We start from the raw sequence: 25,738 nt of genomic DNA on the forward strand, positions 1-25,738 counted from the left end.
TCATGTTTCGTGAACAAGATGTTCGAAATTGGTGGTTTGTTCCTGGATACGGCCTCACATTATACTAAATAACATGAATATCATTTTTCCATTCATTTTTTTTTCATTATTCGAATGACTAGCAGTTATAATTTGAATTATCCAAGAAAATTCAATTAATTGAAATAAATTAAAGAAATATAGAAAAAGTCCGAGAAATGTGCCACATTGGAACATGGAGTACCAGGTATTGTATGAGGACTGCAGAAAAAGTTTGGAGATCAAAAGTGAAAAAAAATTAGGGTTTGCCGAGTGTCAAAAAATGACACTCGGGAAAGGAGCCTCTTTGCCGAGTGCCACATGTTTGCCGAGTTCTTTCTCTCTGGCACTCGGCAAATAGCCTCCACGAACTTGGGCAAAAGTGAAAAAAAATAGGGTTTGCCGAGTGTCAAAAAATGACACTCGGGAAAGGAGCCTCTTTGCCGAGTGCCAGATGTTTACCGAGTTCTTCCTCTCTGGCACTCGGCAAATAGCCTCTTTGCCGAGTTCTTTCTCTCTGGCACTCGGCAAATACATCTGGCACTCGGCAAAGAGGCTATTTGCCGAGTGCCCGATAGAAAGCATGCGGCAAAGTCTGGGACACTCGGCAAAGAAGCCGTCTCCGGTAGTGTACACTCCTTCTGAGCACCGGACCATCCGGTGTGTGTAATCCTCATCTTCCGTTGCACGAATGCAAAAACTCTGAAAAACACCCCAGTGAAGCCTCCGGTATACTCATCGGACCATCCGGCGTGTACAAAAGCTCTTTTCTCCACTGAACTGATGGAAAATTTCTAAAAAATGCCCCAGTGAAGCATCCGATGTGCACAACTACTTATCACCAGACCATCCAGTATTCAACTTCATTCTGACACCAAAAACACATATTCCTGAAAATGGTCCGGTATACTCCTCACTTGAATACCAAATTATTCGGTGTACACTTCTACTTTTGCCTCTGACTTGAAATACTTCGGGTGAAAACCTTCTGGACACTGGATCATACAGTGTGTTCACTTCACTGAACAGAGGACTATCCTGTGAGTATTATTTTTTCTGACTCAGAGACAAAATCGTCAATTCCATTTCTCTCTTTAACTTTGATTAGTCACGGTCAAAATCATGTATAAATAAACTCATACAAACCAAACTTAACTCAATTTAGACATTATTAATGATTTATCACATATGAACTGAGTTACATATCTTCTTGGTCTCTCACGGTCACTCGTGTAAATATCCAGTACTGCGAGAGTCAAGACGTTTGTCCAGAGAGGGAGCAGCTGGGCAGTAGAGAAAATTCAATTCACACTCAATAATGGTAAAAGAGGACGAACCCTGCGGAGCTCGAGTTATTGCCAGTGACTCGGCCGATTTTACGGTGCGAGTGGCTTGTGTATTCAGTGTGCAGGAGCGGGCATGATAGTATGCCGTTTAGTTTCACAGATTTTCACTCAAAGACCACCTGGTCAGTAAGCACTGCTAAACCACGAACAAAGCATGTACAGCCGCAAAGTCGAGCTTAGAATTCAGTTTGAAGTGGATCTGTCTTTTAGGGAGTAATTTTTTTTTCTCATCGATCTGTATCAAATTTACTTGTTCCTTGCCCAACGCAAGCACATCAAGGCTGCTCCAATAATTCTGTGATTTTTTCTTGGACCACCTGTCGATCGACGTTCGCAGGTTCAGTGTTTGATCAGTGGAAAGTGAGAAGATGCAAAGAGTTGGAACGGACCCTTTGAGTTGAGATCGTCGTTGAAGGGAGCTTCTGCTCGCGTTGTCGGGATGTTGAGTGCTCGCATGCTCACAAAGGAATAGGACCCTGCGCACCTTGCAGTAATGAACACTGTTCCACGCAGGCCCAACGGCTAAAAAGGTTGTCTAAGTACTGCTTCTCCTACGCTACGCAAGCATGCATGCATGCATGCATCATCCGGAGAAGATCGATCGACTGGGTTGCCGCTCTGAAAAGGTCCAGCTTGAAGGCGATGATCGCTGTGTTTGCCCCTGATCGACAACATGATCAGGCGAGGAGGGACATGCTTCCCGTCAGGAACGAAAGCTTGGTTCGGTCTGCAGATATGTTAGTACTAGCTAGTAGCCTGGTCCATGAACTGGATGATTGCTGCATGTACATGTGCCGGCATAAAACCAGGATTAGCATGCCTGCTGACAAGTGATGTATCACCATGGAGTGCCCTCACAGCGTCAGTCATATCTCATATGGACCGTACTTACTGTATTGGAGTGTTCTTTTTTCGGCGGCCCATGGAAATTCGTGACAAAAAAAAGCAGTTGGTCCACAGTAGTATTTTCAAATAACCACTGAGAAATATTCACACGTCAGTCATGGAGCTTGAAGGAGCATTTTTTCGCGAATCGTGCCTGAGCACATGTTTCATTAAGAGGGATAAAGCAGTAGAAGCAACCGGCGAACACCTCCAAGATCGCCTGGATCACGAGAAGATCTTACCGGACGGGGTGAGGAAGACAACCCGTCCGGCAAGATCTTCTTATGATCGAGTTGGTGTGCCGGCCGGGGGCTCTGCTCTTGATTGCAGCGTGGCCGAGCGTGCCAAGTAATCCCTGACTGTCCGCCTTGGCAATCAAGGCATTAAGCGCTTCCATCACCAGAACGAACAGCTTGACGGAGCATTCTGGCCGCTGCCAGTAGGAAGATAAAAATGCTCAGCAGGATTGCAGCAGCAGCAGACAGCGTGCTCGATCGTCAAGACCGGCCGGCACACGGACTCGGTTGTAGCGAAAGCTCTGAACTGTTAACTGCGTTGATGATTACAGTAACTTAGCCCTGAACTGGACATAGCCTGATAGCCGTGAGTGCGTCTTAGGCAGGCGGAACGCTCGATCATGATTCATGGATGGGCCAGGGCCAGCATAATGCTGAGCACCGACCATCCGTGACCTTTGTGTGCAGATGATGGATCCTGCACTGCAGGCAGGGTAGCCGGCTTGGATATGGATGAGATGACTGCAGATGCGAAGATAGCAACTGAACAACATCTTGGGAAGAGCTCGTGAGCCTGTACCTGATGATGAGGTTTAATTCGTGCCGAGGAGCCCTGCAACAGCATTTGCACTTTTCGTGTCTGAAGGGATCGATGCAGAGGAGAGTCATAGTAGTTGGTGACTGCAAGCCTGCAGCTGGGCGCTTCGCTTCGACTCCATCCTGCTCCGTCTAGAGCAACACATCGATCGCATCGACTTAATTTGTCTGCTGACGCTCGCTATCAAGTTAGAACTGCATGCAATGCATTCACGACTTCACTTTGTTGTCTGTTCGTGAACCAACACTTTGCGACCGGTGCCTAGAAACGTACCGTGTATGCGTTAACGATACTTAACCGTCGCTGTTTCCTCCGGAGTCGGATCGACTAGAGAGCGCTATATTGTCACGTACGAACTACGTCCGGAAATGCATTATGGACGCCAGAACGATATCGATGCTATGTATCAGGTGTGTTTGTGGACAGAAGCATCGCAAACTGGAGGCGTATCTTAACCCTGGTCAATTCGTGCTTCACGGCTCCCTTGGAGACAGTCGCATCCAGTGGCTGCGTGGGAACACGACGCTGAAGCCAGTCTAAAAGGCCTGGCGGGCAGCGACTCCAATCGGGAAAAATGAACGGACGTACAGAGGATTGATCGAGAGGGCGATGCATTATTGGCAATACATGCCTATCCAATGGACCAATGGAATAGGAAACTAACTAATTTTATTCATCCTTTCCTTTTTTTTCATTTGAAACTTGCTTGTAAAGTTGGATTTATGGACAAGGAAATGTACCGACACTGTGAAAAAAAGGCTCATTAGTGACAGGTCGCGCACCCGTCATACTGAATGTGTCACTAATAATGAGAGGTCATTAGTGATGAGTCATTATTAATGATAAGTCATAAGCCATCAATAATGATCATATTAGTGATGAGTTATAATAGCGATCCGTCACTGACGTACGTCTCCCATGTGCTAGGAGAAACACATCAGTGACGAGTTATAAAGTTATCCGTCACTTATGTGAACATATTAGTGACAGTGATGAAGTTACCTATCACTTATATTTAGGTCATAAATGACGATTAATGGTCTTCACCTGTCACTGATGTGCGTCTCTCATGTGCTAAGAAGAAACACATCAGTGACAGATGACGAGGTTACCTGTCACTTAAGTGTAGGTCATAAGTGACGGTAATGGTCTTCACCCGTTACTATTGACCTCACCCACCTCCATTTCTCCTGTTTTCTAGCTGCATCCTGGAGCATGATCAGAATTTAGCGGTCATCTTCTCCCTGCAAACAATATCAATGTATTCATATCCATCTCGACAAACACATTTATATAAGAACTTACTTTATCACAGAATCGTAAATGCTACAAAGTTTCAATCAATTCATAATAGAATCACAATTTATAAAGTTATAATAACTTCATATTACATAAGACCTCACGACTTATGATTTTCTATAGTGGAACTCGTCGGGTGGATCGATGACTTCAGACATTATGAACTCGACGATCCGTTGTTGAATCCCCGTGAGTGCTCCATCGTCGAAAAAGCAAGCATCATAATTCTGCATAATTTGACATGTAACCAATGTCATGTTATCATGAAATTAAACTAATTACTGAAATTAATTATGAATAATCTTGTATTGAACTTATATCGGGGGATTTGATATCCTTTGCTCGGATCATGGGTAGGAGCATGTTGTAAGCAACACAGAATCAGTAGACATTGCCCGGTGGTTGTTGATAGCACTGCAGGAAATAAATTTTACTGTTAGATTAAAAGAAAAAAATAGTAACAAAGATCATTTGATAATCTGTTTGGTAACATTTACTGTGAACTCAGTCTTATGTGTTAGTCTGTAGCTGTCTTTCATGTTATAGTTAGGATCACCTCGAATGTACTTATCAAAAGCCATGCATAAATAGGGATCGATTAGGGAACATTTGAATGTTAGAAAAGTTAAATATGTAAACTCAGCTAGGTAGAACTTACGTGTCAAGAAGTCCTTTTACAGCGTTGTAACCATGCTCTCCAGGTTTACCTTTTGGTCCTACTGGTCTTGATGAGTCAAGGTACCACATCAAGTTTCACTTGAGGCAAATCACTAGTAAGATCCAATGACTATCGGTGTTGTAGGCTCCTAACAAGTAGTCCATTTTGAAATAGTATTGCATTGTCCTTGCCACATAGTCCACAGCGTAATCACCATGCACTTTGATGACTGGGACTGAAATGGTCTCAGTGTTAAGAAATCTGATGGGCTCCTTCTTCTTCATTTCTTTGATCAAGTGTCTACAAATAAGAAAATAGTTAGATTTAAGACTTAGTGGTATTAATTAATGAATATCCAGTTTTAAGGGACTTACAATGTAAAGATCCATAATAACGATATGCCCATAGCATAAAGGTTGAAGAGGTCATATAAGTCATTGAAATTCACAAGGAAATATCTATCATTAGTTAAGAAGTGACGTCATTTGTACTGTATGATTATAGATTGAGTCTTGTTGTCTCTACAAGTCTGCATATAGTAATTATGCAGGTTGACACAAGCTTGTCTGCCCTTGTTAGGTCATCTATCGTCATCAAGGTCTTACCATATTGGAATTTCATATGGGTACTAGTCCACGCTTCTCCAATGTCTGTGAACTTCTTCGTCGATACAATGTACTTTGACTTCTTCGGTAGGTGATTCTTATAGCCTTTCTTTCTGGCTCTCTTTTCCTTCTTCTTTAGGCTCTTTGGCGGAGACGGAATTAGACTAGAAGCAAGGCTACCAGATGCAGAGGAGACAGTGAAGTCGGCTTCTTTAGAGGAGGAGAAGGCCGTGAAGATGCCTTCTCTAGAGGAGGAGAAGGAAGTGAATCTATGTTCTCTGGAAGTGAGGGGCGTGACGACGATGCACTTGAAGCTTGTCCAGACTAAGATGCAATGAGGACCATGATGTCACCCTTCTTTCATTGGATCCTTTGATTAAGAGCTTCACCTATAATTGTGACTTCATAATAGGGGGGGAGAGCTCCAACACATGATGGGTGATATTGCTATATACCATGACACCCTAACCACAACATAGCTAGCATGTATTGGGACCGTATGCAAGATATAGATGTATAGAAGCATATGTCCCCTTGCAACCTCCATTTGATACCCACCAGGCCTGATTACAAGGTTACAGAGTGTGAGCCTTTCTAGTAGGTCCATCATATGTGGCTCAGTCACGTCGGCTACTAGTTGATCGATCTCCTTGGAGGAGCGGCTACTCTTCCGTGCAATTTTGATGCTAGCTACCTCTAGGATGGAAATCTCTATTCCCCATGCTGTAAGTGCTTGCATGATGTTTGCATAAACTTTTTGGGTGATGTCCTGTGTCAATGCATCCATGTCCAGTGCACCCGACCTGTCGGAGGATTAACTCCAGTCGCAGGGATCCCGAGAGACCCCTTTTTAGAGATTCGGCCGGGGGGATCCTGAATACGTTCGTCGGAGAAATAAATGGGAATGAATGCAACGGCCGGTGATGGGGGTGTTGACCTAGTGCAAGAAGAAGTAAATGCACCGGAATTTAGACAGGTTCGGACCGCACGGGGGCGTAATACCCTACTCCTGTATGGATACTATAGCTGTCCTGAGGATGTCCCTCAAGGATGTTGCTGGTTACAAGAATCTTGATCTATCTAAGAGCATGAGGCTCCTTGTTCTTCAGCCTATCTCGTGCTGCTCACTTCTCTGTCGTTGTTTCTCTTGCGCTGTGTTCTTGTCTATTCGTTGCCTCTCAACCGTCCTCTTTCGTGTCCTTTCCTTTTGTGCCGCCGGCTGCTTTAAGTACCCGCCGGCCGCAACATGCCCCGAACGGAAGGGGGGCACGAGTTCCGAGACACCATAAATAGAAAGGGCGTCATCATTTCCTCTGGGCGAAGTGACCGGGGGTGGAAAATGCGTCGCACACCCGGTCATCCATCACAATAAATGCCCTGGCAACGGGCGCTATGGAGAGGGCCCACCGGGCAGCCGCAGAGCAGCCCGGCGTGCCCGTCCTGTCTTGTTCTCCTGTCACAGCAGCGCGGCAGACGGAACGCCTTGGTCCTTACGACGTTATCCTGAGACAGGCCGGATGGCACGGGACGGGACTTGTGCAATTAATAACCCCACGCCTCTCTGCCAGAACATGGCAGGAACTGACACTGAGCGCGGCGGGAGCAGTTGGAGGTGACAGACCACGCACGCTCTTTAAATGCGGCCTCGGGCCTTTGACTGGCTGACACCTCATCGGTGGGCCCCTCGGGGGCCTCCACCAGGGGACTTACTGGGTCGTCGGGGTACCGAGTGCTCGGGGGTACTGTTCACCTCCCCGAGCACTCTCTCCCGAGAATGCTCTTTCTTGCCCTCGGGAGGCTGAGTGCTCGGGGATACTGTTCACCTCCCCGAGCACTCTCTCCCGGGCACACTTGTACGGATCCTCGGGGAACCGAGTGCTCGGGGGCTGCTGCACGCAGCCCCGAGCACTCTCTCCCGGAACTTCCTTCGGTGAGTTCTCGGGATACTTGGGTGCCCAGGGGCCACCGCCGGCGGCCCCGGGCATGTTTCTCCCGGTACTTAACTCTCCTGGTCGTCGGGGGACTAGGGTGCTCGGGGGTCACCGTATACCTTCCCGAGCACTTTCTTCTCGGTACTTAGATTTCATGGATCATCGGGGAACTGGGGTACTCGGGGGCCACTGACTGTGGCCCCGAGCGCCTTCTCCCGGAACTTGATCTTTTCTCATCTTGCAGGAGAGACCCCGCGGGATGGCGCCATGTGGCGGATGGCTGGCCTGGTCTCGGGATTCGGGGACCCCCGGTTCCTGATACACCGACACGACCTCTTCCTCTTCTTGTACATTCTGAGATTTTCGGGAAAGCTATATTTGTAACCCTAGGAGCTGAATATACCTCGCACTTGAACTGGATGCTTCAAGGTTCCCAACGTCACTAAGAGAACATCATATTCCCTGGCCCAGGTGAAAGAACCTTGGCTAGTTTTGGTCCGGTCGGTTAGCTACGCGTGTCGCTTGGTGCCCTCCGTGTGCAGAAACTAGGGCTCGGCACGTCTCCGGCCGACTTGCACAGAGATGGTACTCATCATGCCAGAGGTGTAGGGCTTCGCACTGCTCTGTGATGGCCACCATCGACTCAAACCACGAGGACTACTTCGACTTCGAAGTCTGTAGCCGACTTGCACAGAGATGGTACTCATCGTGCGAGAGTTTCCAAATTAAGTGCTCATCGGTTAATTAATTGTGACTTCCATGAAGAAAAATAGGGAACATATTGCACCTAATTGATTGCATGCGATATTTGATTGCGGTTTTCTAATTAGCATGCTTGAATCTTGATTGCAGCCCATGCTGTAGCAATGCTGTAGCCCACACTGTAGCAACGCTGTAGCAGTACTGTTTGCAGAGGCTGACAGTGGGTCCGGAGGGAGGAAAATAGTAGTAGAAGGTAGGAAATATGCTGAATGAAGAGAAGACTTATCTCCTGCCGTTGCTCCCGAAAAGAGAAAGAAGATTGAGACAGGGGTTGTCCTTGGTTTTTTGGAGGAAAGCCTGATTTTAAGAACGTGAAGGTAACAGTTAGAGATAAAAAAAATAAGAGATACTATAATAATATTTTTAAGATAAAAATTTAAAATAACTATTAAAGATGACCTAACTACATGCCATATCCGGATTGATAACGTTATTTACATATGTTTATAAATCTAAGGATACTGTTTGTCCCGTATACATTCCTGCTAAACTTTCCACTGCCACTCCAGTGATTTGTACTAACTCCACTAGAGTGCTATGCTTTTGTTGCCCTGTGCTGCAGCAGAACATGCATTGCATGTAAACATTGCGCTGTCAGTGCAAGGGAGAGGACGGTCAAAGTCAACACCCATCGACAAGCCGCAGGCCGCAGGGGAACGGAATGATGAGATGGCCAAGCAGGGGAAAGCTAGGAGCCTGCAGCAGGAAGGATAATTAATCACTTAATTACCCCCACTCACCAGTGATTAAAAAATTAATCCCCTTTCCTAACCCACCCTCATCTCACCCCAACCGTGCTGCAGATGTCTCCTCCTACCGTACTGTTTTGAAGACCGTTATCTATCTCTAATATGAATATTATAGCGATAAACAAGCAAGGTTCAAATGAAAATTTATCATACATAATATATATAATTAGTATTAAGTAGATCTTATGTACCGTTTTAAGATCTACATTAATAACAAATGATGACCATCTAAACGGTCTTTGAGGAGTGACTGCAGCACTGTTGCATACAATTTTTTTTTCCAACAAACCGCGGCTATATACGAATGAATCCACGCTTCCTTCCCGCCGTCCATCCGTCACGCACAAAACACACATGCCCAACACCTAGCCAGCTAGGCCACACCATGTCGTCGTCGTCTACCAGAGCGCGGCGGGGCGGGAGCGGCGGCGGCAGGCAGCTGCAGTTCCCGGTGGGCCGGTGGCGCCACGTGGCGGTGGTCGACGCCGGGTGCGGGTGCCGCCCGCGAAGGGCGACCACGAGGCTGCTCAGCCAGCTGCCCTCCTTCCTCCGGCCCTCGCCCAAGCCGCCGCAGCCGATGAGGAGCAGCTCCCGCTCGTCCTCCGGCTTCTTCCCGTCCTCCGCCTCCACCGCCTCCTCCTCCGCGGCCACCTTCACCACCACCCACTCCTCCTACTCCAACTACTCCACCTACTCCTCCAGCGCCTGCAAGAAGCAGCAGGACGAGCCGCAGGCGATGACGTCCAACACGGGGGCTGCGGCGGCGGCCAGGAAGAGGAAGTGCAAGAAGAAGAAGAAGAGGTACGACAACATGGGCGCTGCGGCGGCGGATGCGGAGGAGGAGGATGTCGGCGTGGCGGTGGAGAAGGAGTCGTCGGACCCGCGCGCCGACTTCCGGGAGAGCATGGTGCAGATGGTCGTGGAGATGGGGCTCTGCGGCTGGGACGACCTCCGCTGGATGCTCCGCCGCCTACTCGACCTCAACGCGCCGCGCCACCACGCCGCCATCCTCGCCGCCTTCGCCGAGGTCTGCGCCCAGCTCACCGCGCCGCCGTACCACGGCTACGAGTACCACAACCACTACTGAGTACTGGCAGCTGGTTCACCACCTGCGGCTGGCAGCGAGCTCCTGTGTTCTGGTCCCGAGATGGCGAGAGATCCTTGCACCACCCGTGTGCTTCATTACTCGTGCAGGGTGATGCATGCCACCGGGTGGTGATAGGATCTCGAAGGAGAAAGCTAATTAAGAAAAGTTACTAAGCTACTAGCAGCAGCATTAGTACCAGGTCCTTGTGTTTACTAGTGCTAGCAGTCAGTTCAGCTTTTGTTGGTGATTTTCTTGCTAGCTTGCTCAGTGTTGCATTGCAGTGTGCTTGTCTTAGTGTGTTCGGCCGGCCTTTGGTTTTGGATGAAGGTCCCTGAAGTAGTAGTAGCAGTTGTTGTTTAATTACCAGTAGATTTAGGTTCATGACTATGTAACAATGTCATGGAATTAGTGGCGTATTGTGAGGTGTTTTTGCTAAATGCACGGCACTTTTCCAGCGAGCTCGTAAATGATTTGTTTCTGTCTTTGTAGAGTAGTAACATTAGTCACTGAAACCATCTGATATGCATTCATCATTGAAACAGAAACAGAGCCCTAACATCTTGAGAAGGTGAAAGTGTGAAACAGACATAGACGTTACTTTCTTTGGTCTCGAGCACACATTGAATACTGAATACTATGTAGTTCGTGAAAGTGAAGTCGAGATTGGAGCAGTGGTTTATATAATTTGTTGGACTTGGAAGAAATGAGGAGTACTGTTTCTGTTTCCTGGACCTACCTTTGTTCGTGGATCAAGCACTAGTGCTACTACTTAATACTTGTCATTTCCTAGCTAGAGCTTTTCTTTTTGTGCTTTGAGCCTTAGAGGAGCTTTTCAGGAGGCAAGCACAAAGGTGTCCAGCGAGCGAGGAAAAAAGAAAAGAAAAGAATAGTGTGATGAGAAGAACGAGGTGAAGATCTCTTATGGGTCAGAGGCGCATAAGTAGCCCACGGGCCATCTGCTTTGGGCTCGCCCGCCCAATTTACCAAAATGGATGCATGGTTCCATGAGTTCCATCTCATCTGCAAGCAGGGCCAGGAAATGCAGCTCAGACATGTCGATCAGTCCTCGGTTGTTGCATACTCTACACACTCGTTTAATTTCCCTAAATCCGATGCAAAGGGTAAACACTCACACTGGCTGATACTACTAGGAGTTCTTTTCTCTTCTTTTTTTTTTGAGGAAACTGCAGTCTGAATTTTCTCATTGCTTGAAAAGAAGAGTGTACAAAGATCGTTGCTCAGAGACGAAGATGGAAAAGAAAACAGGGGATGGTGCGCGAACAACCCATAGACGCAGATGTTCACTAAGCATGGTTGCTATCGCTGCTGGGGACATGACAATGTCATCGAAGATCTTCCGGTTCCGCTGTTTCCACACTATCCATAGAAGGAGTAGGAGGAGCGTGTTGTGCAACTTCGACGACCAGTGTCCAAAAACAGCGACGATCGTGGGAGCAAGGTCATCAACAGAGCTCGGGATGGCGGTGTTGGGAAGAAGACGAGCCCACCAGTCCTGGATATGGGGGCAGGCGACAAAGAGATGGTCAAAGCCAACGCACAGAAAGGACTACTATACTAGGAGTTGTAGTAGTGCAACTAGTGTAGTAGTAAAATATACCCTCCTCGTCTTGTTTGAATTGGAACGGGATGAGGGCTCGAGGCTTTCTGAATCCGGAGATCGAGGTCTATCTCCATTCACCAAGCCAGGCTGGCCGGGGAAGAAGAGAGTAGCATGCAGTAGGCAGCACTGGCTTATGAGCGAGCCTAGCTTGGAGATGGCAACATGACTTGGGTACGTGCCTTACAATGACAGAAAAGTAAAAGTCTGCATGCATGACTTGGGTTACGCGATGTAGTGCGTCCAAATTAAACGGATGCAGATATATCGAGGACGATCGAACATGCATGCATGCATGGCTCCCCGTGCCAAAAAGACATGCGGTGCCTGGCTTTAGAAGCTTCCCCGTCCGTGACCCCAGCTAGCTGTGTAGGCGATCCGAGCGGCTTCCATGGAAGAATCTTCATTTTCCACTGCACGGGGATCGGAGGTACTCACGGCTTATTGTTCGTTAATTTGACCATTTTTAGTAGTAATATGCATGCATGCATGGGTTCTGTAGATAATGCACGATGTACAAGGAAGTAGCTAGACACCCAGTAAGAAGTTGAAAAAACGGTTTCGGCCTTTTGAGGGACCACCTGGTTAAACAAAAGAGATCAGAATCTTACTTAGGCGGCAAAGGTTAGCAAGAACAGTGAGTGCATCAATCACAACAGTGCATTGGCTACAGTACACAGTAATTAAGTCACGCACAACATGTACAACTGATGCATTTGCGCAAGTGTAATGCTCATCTATCACTGGATTCCTATATAGATCGCGTGTCATGCATGCTTCCCATTTTTCTTGCATTGGGGAGCACCGAGCTAGACATCCGCGGATAGGCAGACTCGACCGACCAACTCTCCTGTGCTGCATGTGCTCCAGTAGTATTACTAATATTAGATTAGATTGACCAAACACTACTGTAAGTAGTACGGTTACTTGTTTGCTCTTAGAGTAACTTCGGTGGTTATAGATATCAGTTAGCTCTTATTTTATGGTATGTAGAGAGAACAGAAGTAGATGAGGGTGAAGATAAAATTGATGTTGAGAAAAATTTTGCTCATGTGATAAAAATCTTAGAGAGCTAGTTTTTAAAGAGAGAAAATAAAAGATAGCCTTAAACATTATAAGGTACGAGAAATTGAGAATGATTTTTTTAAAAAAAAAAATATGTTAAGAGAAATAAAAAATAGCAGTTGAAGATAACTAGTAGAGATGTCCTGACATGCATGTATATATATGTATACTATTCTTAATCGATCGATCCTAGACACATGCATGTGAGGAGGTCTAACCTTGTGAGTAGTACGGCTACTTGTTTGCTCTTAGAGCAACTTCAGTGATTATAGATAAGCAGCTAGATCTTATTTTTATCAGAACAGCTTCAGTGGTTATAGAAATAGATGAGGTGAAGATGAAATTGATATCGAGAGAAATCTTACTCACGTAGAAAAGAATCTTGGAGAGCTAGCACTCTTAAAAGGGGAGAAAATAAAAGATATCTCTAAGTATTATAAAGTATGAGAAATTGGAAATAATTTTTTTTGAAAAGTATGTCGAGAGAAATAAGAGAGTAACTGAAGATAACTACTTAGAGATACCTCATAAGTTTGGCATATATACTATTCTTAATCGATCGATCCTAGACACATGCATGTGAGCAGATCTAACCTTGTGATCGATACAACGCAACCACTTGAATCTAGTTCTGTACAAGTTTGGCATGCACGTACTGTACGTACAGTTGTGCAAGAATCCATTGAAGGTCGAGCAGGGGCCATACACGAACTGCTTCGATCGCATTTAATTGAAGGGGCTCTCTCCTCTTCCTCTCGCTCGCTCGCGCCTAATTGAAGGGGCCTGGCTAGCTTTCTACTGTGCACGTAACATGTAGCTACACTGGACTGCCTAACCATCTCTTCTCTCTCTACGGTGGTGTATTAAATTAAATAGTGTGCATCAGGATCTGTCTTGATGCACACTATTAATCCATAGTAGATAGAGAGTACAATCACTTTCACCGATCATTCAAGCCAAGAGTTAGACCTCATCACGCTCCATGAATTGTTCCTTAAGCTAGCTAGGTGAGGTGTGTATTGAATTGTCAACAAGCTTTGATACCCATGCACACAATTAATGTATCATACATCGCATTGGATCCCTCGACCTGACCTACTACGCACTACTACTGGCTACCACTAGAACACACTCAAGAGAAAGAAAAAGAGGAAGGAATTCCAAAGATGATTGTAATGCCACCAGCATCGTGGGATATCTATCCATTATTGTCGTTAATTTGTATGCTTGGTTAATCATCAAAACGCTAACCAGCCATCAAGATTAGTTAGTAATTCAAGAAACAAGCGGAGCAATGGTACGGTGCTACCACTAGATCTCATCATCACTAGGGATGCTTGCCTTCTCCTTGACAACGTCCTGGACGTCAGCCGCGGCGCACCAAGACGACGACGACGAGCAAGAAGTGTCGCCGTTCGTCGTCCCTCCGCCACATCGCTCCGGTTTTGCTGTTGCATTTGTAGTGGTGGTGGCATCACCGATGCTGGTGGTGGTACTCGCGCTGCAGCTGCTGCTGCTGCTCGTCGTCGTCGTGGCCGTTGCCGTTGTGGTTTCTGCGGCGGACGGTGATGACGACGCGAGGCCGAGGAGGAGGTCGACAAACGCGCCGACGATGAGGGGGTGGTTGTGCTTGCCGTTGATCCGGAGGTACCAGGACAGGAGCTCCTCCAGCGCCGCCCAGTCGCGGAGCCCGTGCGCCGCCACCATCTCCTCCATGGACGCGCGGAAGTCCCCGTACGGGTCCGCCGAGTCCACCGCCACCGCCACCGCCACGCTCCCCTCCGCCAGCGACGTGCACGCCTCCTTCTTGCCGGGGCCGTCGTCGGGGTCGGGAGTCACCGTCTTCGTCTCTGCCGGCGGCGTCTTCCTCACCGTCGAGGAGGCGGCCACGGCCAGGATGGAGTTGGACGCCGGCCCAGGGTCGAAGAAGAAGCGGTCGGTGGGCGTCCGGCCGAGGCTGCGGATCACCTCCTCCGACCACTCCGCCGACGCCGTCGTTGTCGAGAAGCTGTCGTCGTCGAGCCCGAGGACCTCCCCGTCCTGCTCGTCGTCGTCGTCGGCGGAGTCGAAGTAGACCGAGTTGACCGTCTTGTACATTTCGCCCGGCGCCGTCCTGTGGAGCTTCGCAGTGGCAGCGCCCTGACCACGCGCCGTCGCGCAGCAGGGCCCCTCCTCGTCGGCGCGGAAGGAGGTGGTCTGCAGGTTGTTCCGGCAGGATGGCCACGGCCACGGCGGGGAGGCCGAGCCGGCGGCAGCGGGGGAGGAGGGGGAGTCGACGAGCCTGGAGAAGATGGAGACTAGGCGGCCTTTCTTGCCCATTGGGATGGTGGGTCAGTGTAGTGCTCAAGCGCAATGGTATGATCCAATGGAGTGAATGCTCGAGCTTGAAGCCTTGAATTGATAAGAGAGAGAGAGAGAGAGTAGTTGAGGGGATGGAAGGAAGGAGGGTCACCAACTAGCTATGGTTTTATTCATATATACGGGCTTAATTAACCCCTCTAACCCGGTTTTGAGCCCCTGGTGATGATCCTTGCACAAAGACAGTGAAAGGCAACTCCATAAGTGATATGGACATACAAGTTATCTCATATATTTATTTATCTTATGTGATATTCATCTATCTATTAATTATCTCATCTATCTTATAATTTTTTTTACATATTTTCAATATGAACCTTAACGTAAATAAAAAAATACTAGTGCAATTTTTCCCTCCCATGAATGCACCCACGGGGATCTTAGGGTTGCACAGCGAGAGAGTAAGAGCAACTCTAACAAAATATTTATAATATACTATTCATATCTCATATGGATTGATATATATAAAGATTTCCCCTCTGTATTACTCCATCACTCCAACCACACATCTATATTTCACCCTCTATATTCTTTCTCACTTTTTTTTAACAATATTCTATAACTAACAATAGGGACGACAACCACATTTAGGAGCACTGCCAGATGCATGCCACCTCAGGGGACTCATTCAGGTTGCTCCCGACCGAAGTGCTCGACAGCAGCTTGGCCAGTCTCGAGAGCAGTGACCATATTGGAGCTAGGCTGTCTGATGAGCCACTGGCTCCTTCGGATACGGTCCATACCGCTAATAATCCTCAAATCATATAAGGTCTAATTATAAGAGCACGTGCACGGCAATTGAACTACTATGAACATGGGAGAAGCACTACAACCTTACGCGGACGTCACCCCTCGAAGGCAAAGTCTACCTGGACTCAAGGCTGAGCTCTAGTCGAAGTCGTGGTCGTGGTCGAGTCTCAAGATAGCACATCAGTAAAACGTGCATAACTCTCTCATACGAAGTTCGTTTTAGGCGTTCTTATAGTTTAGTCAGAGTCGAAGGAATAAGGTGATGCATCATCGTTTTAGACCCTATCGGGTCTTGAAATCGTGTTAGGGTCGGAGTCCAGGTTGTGCACGTCTCTTTTCATGATTGCACAACTCTAAGTCGACCTACTCACGTCCCCCTATATATACACAGTAGCCGTCGTAGTTTAGGCTCAGGTTTAGCTTAGATTATTCTGTTTTAGACAGTTTCACCGTTTATCAGTTTGCTGAACCCAAACTCGAGTACTTCATTAGTAATTAGCAATATCCAGATTGCATCTACATGTTCTTGCTTGTGTTCTCGATTCTCTTGCAGGAAAAGTCTTCTTGGCGAGGTCAACCGCGTCTTGGTATGGTTGATAACCATGGTGTAGTGGTTGCGAGAGTTCTCGATCTGTTCTGTTCGGAGCCTTTGGATCATCAACGTTGAAACTCCACCAATCAACTTATTATATTACTTTCGGAAGATCGGGCAAACGCGCATCAATGTCGGTGCATCGTGGGCTGACGATGGGCCGAGACAAAAATGATGCACACCAAAGTTTCGTGGGACCCCAGTGATGCTCACTGTATAGTAGGTTGACGTGGAGGAGCTTGGTGCAGGAGGCTCGACCGAGAGGGTGAAGGAGCGGTGGCCGGTGTTGGGGAAGATGGCACAGGGAGCGGGGTTCCGGTGAGGGAGTGACGGCTTAGAGGAGTGGAATCAATCACGCGGCCTCCCCTTCACTTCCGCTGGCCTCAGGGTAGGGGCATCGTCGCTCCGAGATCTGGAGTGGGGCGAGCGGTGGGTGGTCGAACGAGCTACGAGTAAGCTCAGGGCACCGGTTGAGGTTGAAGGAAGAGGGGAAGGGAGATAGCGGGAGGACAACGACCTTGGTCGATAGCGTGCGAGAGAACACTTGTTACATGTGGCAGTGCGAGGTTCTAGGTATGGAGGGTGAGACAAAATATTGCGTGCCATAGCGTGTTTGTTGGAGAGAGTTTTTCCACGCATTTGACGTGTCTGTTTGAGAGAGTTTTTAGGCTCTACTCTAAAAGCTCATCTGATTGGTTGGTGGGTGCAGTGAACCACTTGGTCTACCTAGAGCGCACACCGCAGGAATCGGGCGGGGCAATTCATCGTTCCGAGCTGACTGGCACACGCTGTACAGTACACGGGCAGGCAATCTGTGTGCTCCATAAACAACGGAAAAAAAAGAGATAATGCTGCGTTTCACTGTACTATATCCTTGCAGTGGGTCAAAATACTCGTAGCAAGGCAGTTCAGGTTCTGCCGACGAGATTTTCTTGTTAAATTTTGGGTCCCGCGTCAGACTGACCACGCGAGTCATCATCGATCCATGTGCTTGGTTTATATATAGTATTCTGCATGTTGCACATAATTGTTCTGTTCCACAGTGCAACTCCGTCCACAAAAATGAAATAATTCTTAGGGAGCTGACTAACTGATATTATTTAGAAGAAATTATTTTCGTTAATTTTTTACAATGGCAGGGGTTATAAACATATATTAGAGATACTTTGGGTTAATTTTTTTACAATGACAGGGTGGATAGTTTAGAAACATATATTAGATACAGTGGCTATTGTTGTCCACGGTGATTTAGAGTCCATCAAATCGATGGTTAGATATTATTATTTTTAGAATTTTTAAGATTTCGTTCTTTTTCTAGTGTGTCTCATTTGTGGATTAACATAGAAGTTGTGAAAAAAACCCTCAATAATTAGTAATAGTAAGATTCCATTTCCTTGGTCTACTTCCTGCAGTGTATTTTTGAACGCTGTTCGTGCAGCATATTCAGAACTCGAGTCCTTTGCTTCTAGCTTGAAGCTCTCTCTGCCCCATTATCCGTTGTCCGTGGATACGGCACGGAATAGCCGGCGACAAAGGCTAGTACTAGTACCAAGCTAGAACGTTTATGAACGAGATGCAAAGGAAGATTCGAATGCATGTTTGAATTTGCGACCATGCACATTGCTTCAATCCTCGTTTCTTTTTCCCCTGATTATGATTACTTGTCAGTACTGTTGCTGTGCCTTAGAATTACGTACGACAGAGCCCTTGAATTGAAGATGGGAACATGAGAATTATTCACGCGACCAAACTCCGTCTGGTAGCTGCCTAACGTGACGGCGATCGATCATGCATTCGAAAGATGGTGATGGACTCACGCGGAAGAGGCGACGAGACATGCAATCCCCATGATACAAGGGACCGAGAGAGATCTATGTGCAGTCAGTTGACGACGACTGTGCAACTAACGTATTTGGCACCTTCAGGCATCAGCCCGATGGATCCATCTGACTTGTGATATTGTCATGCCCGTTGCTTGCTGTCGGTCCAGCACACTCCTCAACTCGCTCTCTCACCAGTAAGTCGGGTCTGCCTATCAGGCTCAACCTTCCACTCCGTTTGCTCCCGCTCCCTTCGCGCTCAATCTCGCTCCGGCGCACCGCACCCGCAACTGCGGGTCAAAACCGCCGCGCCCACGACACTGAGCCAGGCTGAAAACCACCACCACGATTCCCCTGTCTCCGCAACCATCCACCACTCCCGCAGCTATAAAATTGAATATATGAAATTTAGGTTTTATGACACTGTTATGTTATCACTTATGAAGTTATCGTATGTATTAAATTTAATTTTAATATATATGTGAAATGTATCTGATTTTATTCTTTTGAAACTAGGTGTGATAGCCATGGCCACGGGGTTGCTGTTTTAACTTGCGATGCTAAAGGTTCTGATCGAGATGGTGTTGAGTTCTCTGGTTGCCTGAATATGCCGAGTAGCGCAGGTACTGATCGAGATGGTGTTGAGAGTTTGAGATCATAGTCAGAGGGGGTCTGAAAACTCAACTGGATCAGTCGCTGAATGACAATGGCAATGCGGATTTGCGAATGCTGCTGCGGGATTGATTCTGTGATGGTGATCATGCTGTTATTGCAACTCATTATTGGCTTCAAATAATTAACGATTGTTATCTGTAGCTGTATGATTTGACCCGAATTCACACGCATTTTCCCTCGTGGATGCATGCGCTACATACGTGCGTGGTTCAATTATATATCTAACGAATACCGCCAGAATTAGTACTTTATATTCATATGTGCAAAACTAATCATTTGTGGTCGAACTGATGTTAAGTTTGACACCCACGATTCCACGTCACCGACGGACAATGCAGTTTTGTGGGCCGCAAATAGGCATCGGTCAATTGCGATGGACGCCCATACCATAGAGACATACATACATACGTATGTATGCCACAGAAGGCAGGCGTATATACATACATACGTATGCCGCAGGAGGCGTATCATTATTGTTCGGTGCTTTTATGGTGCACTTGCAAGCAGGCAGGCAGAGCCGAAATAAATAAATAAATAAAGGTGGCTGGAGCTGCAAGGAGCGATCTGTACGACTCCTACCGCCGCTGGATTTCTGCGATCGACGACGAGCTACATCATCGCACCGCAGCGTCGTTTGCACCGCCGCACGCCATGGCTCCTGCTCCTCCCCCAACCGCGCGCATTCATTCTGATTTGTTACTACCCTGCACCTACGCCTGCATACGCCCAATTCAAGTCCTCAGCTGCTGCATTGCACGAACAGGCATGACATCTCTGTTTTCTCTTGCATTTCTAGTTAATGCGCTCAGATTTTACATGCGCTTCATCACACCACACATCATTGATCATTGTGTAATGACGATGTTTCCATTTGCTTCAGCTCAGCTGCAGAGTTGAAGTCCACCAAGCTGGAGCAAACATAATTAAGATCATTGCGTTGCATTGTAGATTGTTTGTACGTTCAAAAAATTAAAAAAGAACGGCTAACGAGCAATGTTTTCGCATCTGCATAGTTAAAGTTCCCTTGCATTTCTTCAGCTAAGCTGGGGATTACAGCTGAAAACACGAGCAATGCCAACCCATAACAACCTAGTTAACAACTTACGGGAACCTAAGCTGCTATTAGCCTACTAATAATGAGGAAAGCCTGTCAGTGGATGATCCAACGGCGGTCACTCCACCACCCCGTGCTTCGAGATCTGCGCCGCCGTCAGCTCCTGAGCTAACCGTCCGTATGAGCATCCACTGGACGGGCACACCGCGCCGGTGAATCTTCTTCTTCACTTGCGCTTGCCGCGCTTCTTGTCGTCCTCGACGTTGCCGCCGCCGCCGCCGTGGAGGAGGTCCACGAGGCAGGGCTGCTTGCAGTTGATGCAGGTGGGGTAGTCCTTCTTGGCCACCATGCAGTACATCAGGCACCGCGTGCAGGCGCCGATCACCATAGGCGACTTGCCCCCCGGGCTGCCGCCGCTGCTCGAGCTCCGGCCGTCCGACGACACGCACGAGCTGGGGGACGACGAGTCGCTGTCGTCGTGGCCGTCCACCTCCATCCCCACGGGGGCCGGCGGGGACAGGTTCAGCTGCAGCTCCAGCCTCGCGCTCCTCACGCCGCGGCTGCCCCTGCCGTTGCTCCGGCTCATGGTGCACACCGCACAACCAGCTAAAGATCACAAACACCGTTAGATAGATCAATGAAAAGGTACAAGCTTTAAGTGTCTCGTAAGCAGAAAACGCATGAGCAAGAACACAGAGCAAATACAAGTGCTGTTACCTGAAGCCTGCACCTCAAGGTTGTGATGAGGAGAGGAGAGAAGGAGATGAGCTTTGATGTATTTGGTTGAGCGGCTAGGAATTTATAGAGGGCAGGGGGATGCCATGTAGGGGAGAGGTCAATGCTTCTCTTTACTTGGTATGGATACAAGACAACAAGGCCCCCACGTCGTCTTCTCCCTCTTTCCTTCATCTCCCTAGCTATCTCCTCCACATCTCGCCACGCCTTGCTCGCTTCCTTTCTCTCTGTGTGATCCTGCAGCATAATTCTAGTCTGGACGATCATAAAGTGAGCCTCTGTGAGATTCATGTGTCCTCCAAGATCATGTTTAAATCGACAAAGATCATGTTCTGGTACTTTTCAGCTGCTGGGACCAAACTACTCTGTCCCAACATGCTCTGGCCTGCAGTAAAAATGTAAATCAGAGACATCCATGGCATGAGCTATGAAGGCATTACACCCAACCGGTTCAAATTTACTCTTCCTTTTGGATTGCCCTCTACGACTACACCGTGCCGCTGGCAGGCAGTACCTGTATGTAATTTTACACCATACTGTTGGCAGCAGCTGCATATAGTTTTAGCACCTTGAATGCCCTTTATGATAAGATTTATGGCCGCAGCTGATGGAAGGATTCTACCATCTAGCAAAGAAGTAAATGTGCATCGATGAGCCATTGCTTACGTGAATCAATCGATCTTAAATAGGAGATGTGCCACTTTAGGTAAATATAAAGCTTTTTTTCTCAAGGTTCAATATATATAGGGCCTGTAAAAGGCCGGCCAAGTCGTGCATACTTATATGCCTTTGCAGCCTATATCCTTCCAATGCCGTCTGCTCTTCAATGAGCTTCAATACTTTAGATGTTGCGCAGATGCAACTTGTGAAATGACATCTAACCAACAAGGCATTTAGAACCGCATTGCGTATTTATTTCAATCCTCACTACGAGCTTATTAGTAAAACTGTACTGCTGTTTCCATTTCTTGAGGAGATCGTTTAATCAAAGAGGATTTTACAGTTCTCAAAAAGAAAGAAAATAGAGAGAGAGTTTGGTTATAGCTTTTTAAAATCTGCTGGGTGGATTGTGAGAATCTGAGAAACTGGTTTTTCTCAGCTTTTAATAGATTATGAAAGTCTATTTTACTAAACTGTCCATCAAAATTTTTTGAATCTACAAAATAAAAACTTTTCACAATCTAGCTTTTTACAATCCAGTTTTTCACAATCCAGCTTCTATAAACTGCTTTTCAGAATCTCCAGCTGAAACAAACAGACCCCAAGAGCTAGAGAAGCAAAGAGTAATTCTGAATAACTTGGCCTGCAGAAGGTCAAGACCTCCCTCTACTCAAATTTTTTTACAAAGACGGGAACCTAGAAATTAATAATACAAAATTCTTATTAATTTTTGATGATTCGAAACTAACTAAACTAAAAGATATCTAGTGGAAAAGTACCAGCAGAAACATCCTGTTTACCTGACGTTTTATTCGTAGCTCTTGACGATGACTATGGGATAACCACTATATTCAGCATTTTAGGATTTTTTATAATTCTCGATGCATATCTCTGTCTCTGGGAAGAAGATTTTTAGATAAAAAGGAAACTACTCGTATGTACACAGGACATCCTATAAACAGAGAAGTTTATCTTCAAAAGTGGAAAGAAAGACTATAGAGGACGTACGACATCTCGCTATATATATGGAGCATGAGGACCCTGCGGAGGAGAGATCGAATAAGTCACACAAGCCTTTCTAAAAGCCAAAAGACATCCGAAATCGAGTAAGAGAGTCGTCAAATCAATACAAGATAAACATAATATAAGTTTATTATCCTTAAAGAGGTCCGAACCTGTATAAAAAATCTCGTGTGTTTTCCTGTGATTTGTCTATTTGAAGCATCATATACATCTTTAACAAGTTCGTTAGATTAGCGGTTCATAAATTGTCAATAGCTCTCAAGCTGACTCCGGATATTTTCTACGTTAATAACATAAGGGGGGGGGGGGGGGGGACGTCAAAACCTTCAATTAATTATTATACATGATCTATCCTTTCCATTTCCATCATCAATTATTGGACCATGACATTTTGCTGAAGGAAAATAGATCAAGGAATACGGTTGCATGATTGAGGGATCATAATGCAACATATTTTAGAGACGAAAGAGCGTTATGCAATACGGCTATTCAAGGTTTCTTACTTTTTCTCCCTAGAATAGTTTGCAATGGCAAGAACAAAACGCTCACCTGATTAGTTTCTAGAAGGGATCCTACCCACTGGATTGGATGGATCCAGCAGAAACTGAAAGAGTTGTCTCACAATCTTACTGTACTTCAGTCAGGACCAAGTCAAGTTAGCAATAGCGAAGACTGACCCACAAATGGACCCACACAAGGTGATACTCACTTCTGACCTGATAGTCATATGTGGATATATGCCATGTGGCATTCCCTGAGAATGATTTTGCCATCGAGACGTCTCATCTGTTTGCCTTTAAGTTCAAATATTGTAAACCAAGTAAAGGACAGTCAGATCTTGAATTCTTATGCAGTAAAATCAGCTACAGTTGAAGCAGAGCACTTTAATGTTCTCTCTTGATAGCTTTGAATTACATTTCAATTTCACCAGAGTTGTCTGAACCATGGTTATGAATATCCTAGTTACAAAAATTAATATATATGCATACATATAGCAAAAACAAGTGCAGTTCTTCACATGCTAACAGAACAGCATAGAGTTCACATCTCTGAGGGGCTTACAATTTTATCTTTTTTTTGTGCAGGAGAATTTGGCAGTTTAACTGACGAGGGTTAGGGAACTGCCACACTCTTTGATGACTATCACGAAATTGATCTTTTCTCTAAAAATATATAGTGAAAAGATCTGTTACATATAAAACACCAGAAAGATGAAATATTTACAGCTATTCAGCTAAGATATATTTTCCAAAAAAAAAAAAACCCAGCTAGGATCTGTTTGGTGGCTGTAGAAGAGATCGCACTTGATCAAGATTCAAAACAACTAACATATTTCAAAATTAGATATGCAGTTTCACTCAACAAAGACACAAAGTACTAGGTCTATCCCCCAATTTAACAAGATTAGTTCAACAATTGTTCCCACTTCTAGTAGTGAGGTTTTTGACTCATCAGGTAAAGTAGTAATAATGCAAGATTGTTTCAACCATGACATCAACATATTAACTGAGAATTTGAGCCATGGTACAAACAACAGTGTAGTGTATCAATATTTTGGAAACTTTTTTTTCGCGAACGACGCAGGAGAGCTACGTGTCAATATATTAAGAACAAGGAGAACTCGATGATGAGTTTAAATACAATGCCGTTCCAACGGCCGGGTTAGTTAGAGGTGAAACAGCGCGTCATAAACTCAGTACGACCAAGAAGTGTAGGTCAACCTAGCAAGACACGCAACTGAGATGCTCCACCTAGACACCACAACCAAGCCTCCTCACGAATGTCTACTAGAAGACCATCAATTGAGGGATGAGCTCCATCAAACACACATCGATTCCGCAGCTTCCAAATAAACCATGCCACCAAAATCACTAGCGAGTTGAAACCCTTGCGGACCTCCTTGGGAGCTTGTTCCATCGCGCGACGCCACCAAGCTTGAAAGTTTGTGATGTCATGCGTTGGTGTCAAATACCCCAGGTGCACCCGTTGTAGCATTTTGAACCAGATCTCTCTAGCAAAAATGCAATCAGTCAACAGGTGTTGCACCGTTTCCTCCACCTAATCACAAAGCGGGCAGCTCGGTGGGTGCTGCAAGCCGCACCGCTCGAGCCTATCCGCTGTCCAACATTTATTCAGAGTCACCAACCAGACAAAGAACTTGGCTCGCAGCGGAGCCCACATCTTCCAAATCCTCCTGTAAGGTTCGAAGGTAAGAGCACCCGTGAAGAAACGACAGTAGGCCGAACGCGTCTAGAACGTGCCGGAAGCCATCGGGGTCCAGCGGTGCTGGTCCAGAATCCCCTCATGTAACTGAAAGCCCGCAACAACATCCCACACCTACAGGAATTGCAAGGTCGCCAGCCCATTCAGAGCTGCACCAATGTCTCTAAGCCAAGCCTGGTTCTGCAAGGCCGCATAAATCGTCCTTTTGCCGACCGCCCTTTTCGCAACAAAAGGAAGTAAGTCCGGCGCCAAATTTTTCAGAGAGTGACCAAACAGCCATCTATACGACCAAAAGAGAGTCGAGTTTCTGTCTCCAACCTCGGATATCATGGACGCCGCAAACACCGCTTGCACTTTGGTGGGTATGTCCAGGTTGAGCATCGACCAGGGCCTATTTGGTAGCGATTTTTGCAAACAGAGACATCTCATCCGGAGGGACCATCCCAAGATATCAAGATTGTGGATACCAAGCCCTCCAAGCTTCATCGGCCGACAGACATGAGTCCAGGCAACTGCACAATGACCACCCTGAATTTCCTTTTGCCCTTTCCAAAGAAATGCTCTCCGCCTCTTATCAAGAGCTTTGATCACCCATTTCGGGATATCCAGAGCGAGAAGCATGTATATCGGTATGGCAGTGAGCACCGCGCACACCAGGACCAAGCGACCAATGCTGGTCAACAAGCCGGCCTTCCAGCCAGGCAGCAAGTCATCAAATCTGTCAATGAGTGGCTGTAGGTCCGTCTTTCGCAACTTGCGAACAGAGAGAGGTAGGCCCAGGTACCTACATGGTAGGTTACAACCGGGCATGGTAGGACTGAGGCGACCAGCTCCAAATTCGACTCGCTGCAACCAATGGGAACAAAATAGCTCTTTAGCATGTTTGTATGCAACCCAGAAGCATGTCCAAAGAAACTCAGAATAGCCTTGGACAAAGAGAGATCCCGGGCGCTTGGTTGCAGGAACAGAGCGACGTCATCCGCGTACAAGG

The 25,738-nt window shown here is 46.6% G+C and overlaps 3 protein-coding genes across 3 annotated transcripts; 1 reads left to right on the forward strand and 2 right to left on the reverse strand.

The window, feature by feature from the left end:
* The first annotated feature begins 9,471 nt into the window (after window positions 1–9,471).
* LOC133906604 (transcription repressor OFP8-like) lies at window positions 9,472–10,641 on the forward strand. The gene has a single exon (XM_062348556.1). It carries the CDS (start codon window positions 9,473–9,475, stop codon window positions 10,172–10,174), a length of 702 nt encoding a protein of 233 aa, XP_062204540.1. The 5' UTR covers window position 9,472; the 3' UTR covers window positions 10,175–10,641.
* A 3,166-nt stretch (window positions 10,642–13,807) lies between these two features.
* LOC133906477 (transcription repressor OFP13-like) lies at window positions 13,808–15,290 on the reverse strand. The gene has a single exon (XM_062348400.1). The coding sequence runs from the start codon at window positions 15,174–15,176 to the stop codon at window positions 14,169–14,171; it is 1,008 nt and encodes a 335-aa protein (XP_062204384.1). The 5' UTR covers window positions 15,177–15,290; the 3' UTR covers window positions 13,808–14,168.
* A 4,790-nt stretch (window positions 15,291–20,080) lies between these two features.
* LOC133906558 (protein GL2-INTERACTING REPRESSOR 1-like) lies at window positions 20,081–21,308 on the reverse strand. Its single transcript, XM_062348499.1, has 2 exons — window positions 20,824–21,308; window positions 20,081–20,712 (listed from the first exon to the last, which is right to left on the reverse strand). The coding sequence occupies exon 2, from the start codon at window positions 20,690–20,692 to the stop codon at window positions 20,333–20,335; it is 360 nt and encodes a 119-aa protein (XP_062204483.1). The 5' UTR covers window positions 20,693–20,712; window positions 20,824–21,308; the 3' UTR covers window positions 20,081–20,332.
* Between the last annotated feature and the right edge of the window lie 4,430 nt (window positions 21,309–25,738).

The sequence above is a fragment of the Phragmites australis genome, chromosome 23, assembly GCF_958298935.1.
Source record: "Phragmites australis chromosome 23, lpPhrAust1.1, whole genome shotgun sequence".
Classification (NCBI taxonomy): Eukaryota; Viridiplantae; Streptophyta; class Magnoliopsida; order Poales; family Poaceae; genus Phragmites; species Phragmites australis.

Excerpts from the sequence above, each read along its gene's own strand:
- LOC133906477 (XM_062348400.1), bottom strand. The coding sequence starts at position 15,176 with ATGGGCAAGAAAGGCCGCCTAGTCTCCATCTTCTCCAGGCTCGTCGAC.
- LOC133906558 (XM_062348499.1), bottom strand. The coding sequence starts at position 20,692 with ATGAGCCGGAGCAACGGCAGGGGCAGCCGCGGCGTGAGGAGCGCGAGG.
- LOC133906604 (XM_062348556.1), top strand. The coding sequence starts at position 9,473 with ATGTCGTCGTCGTCTACCAGAGCGCGGCGGGGCGGGAGCGGCGGCGGC.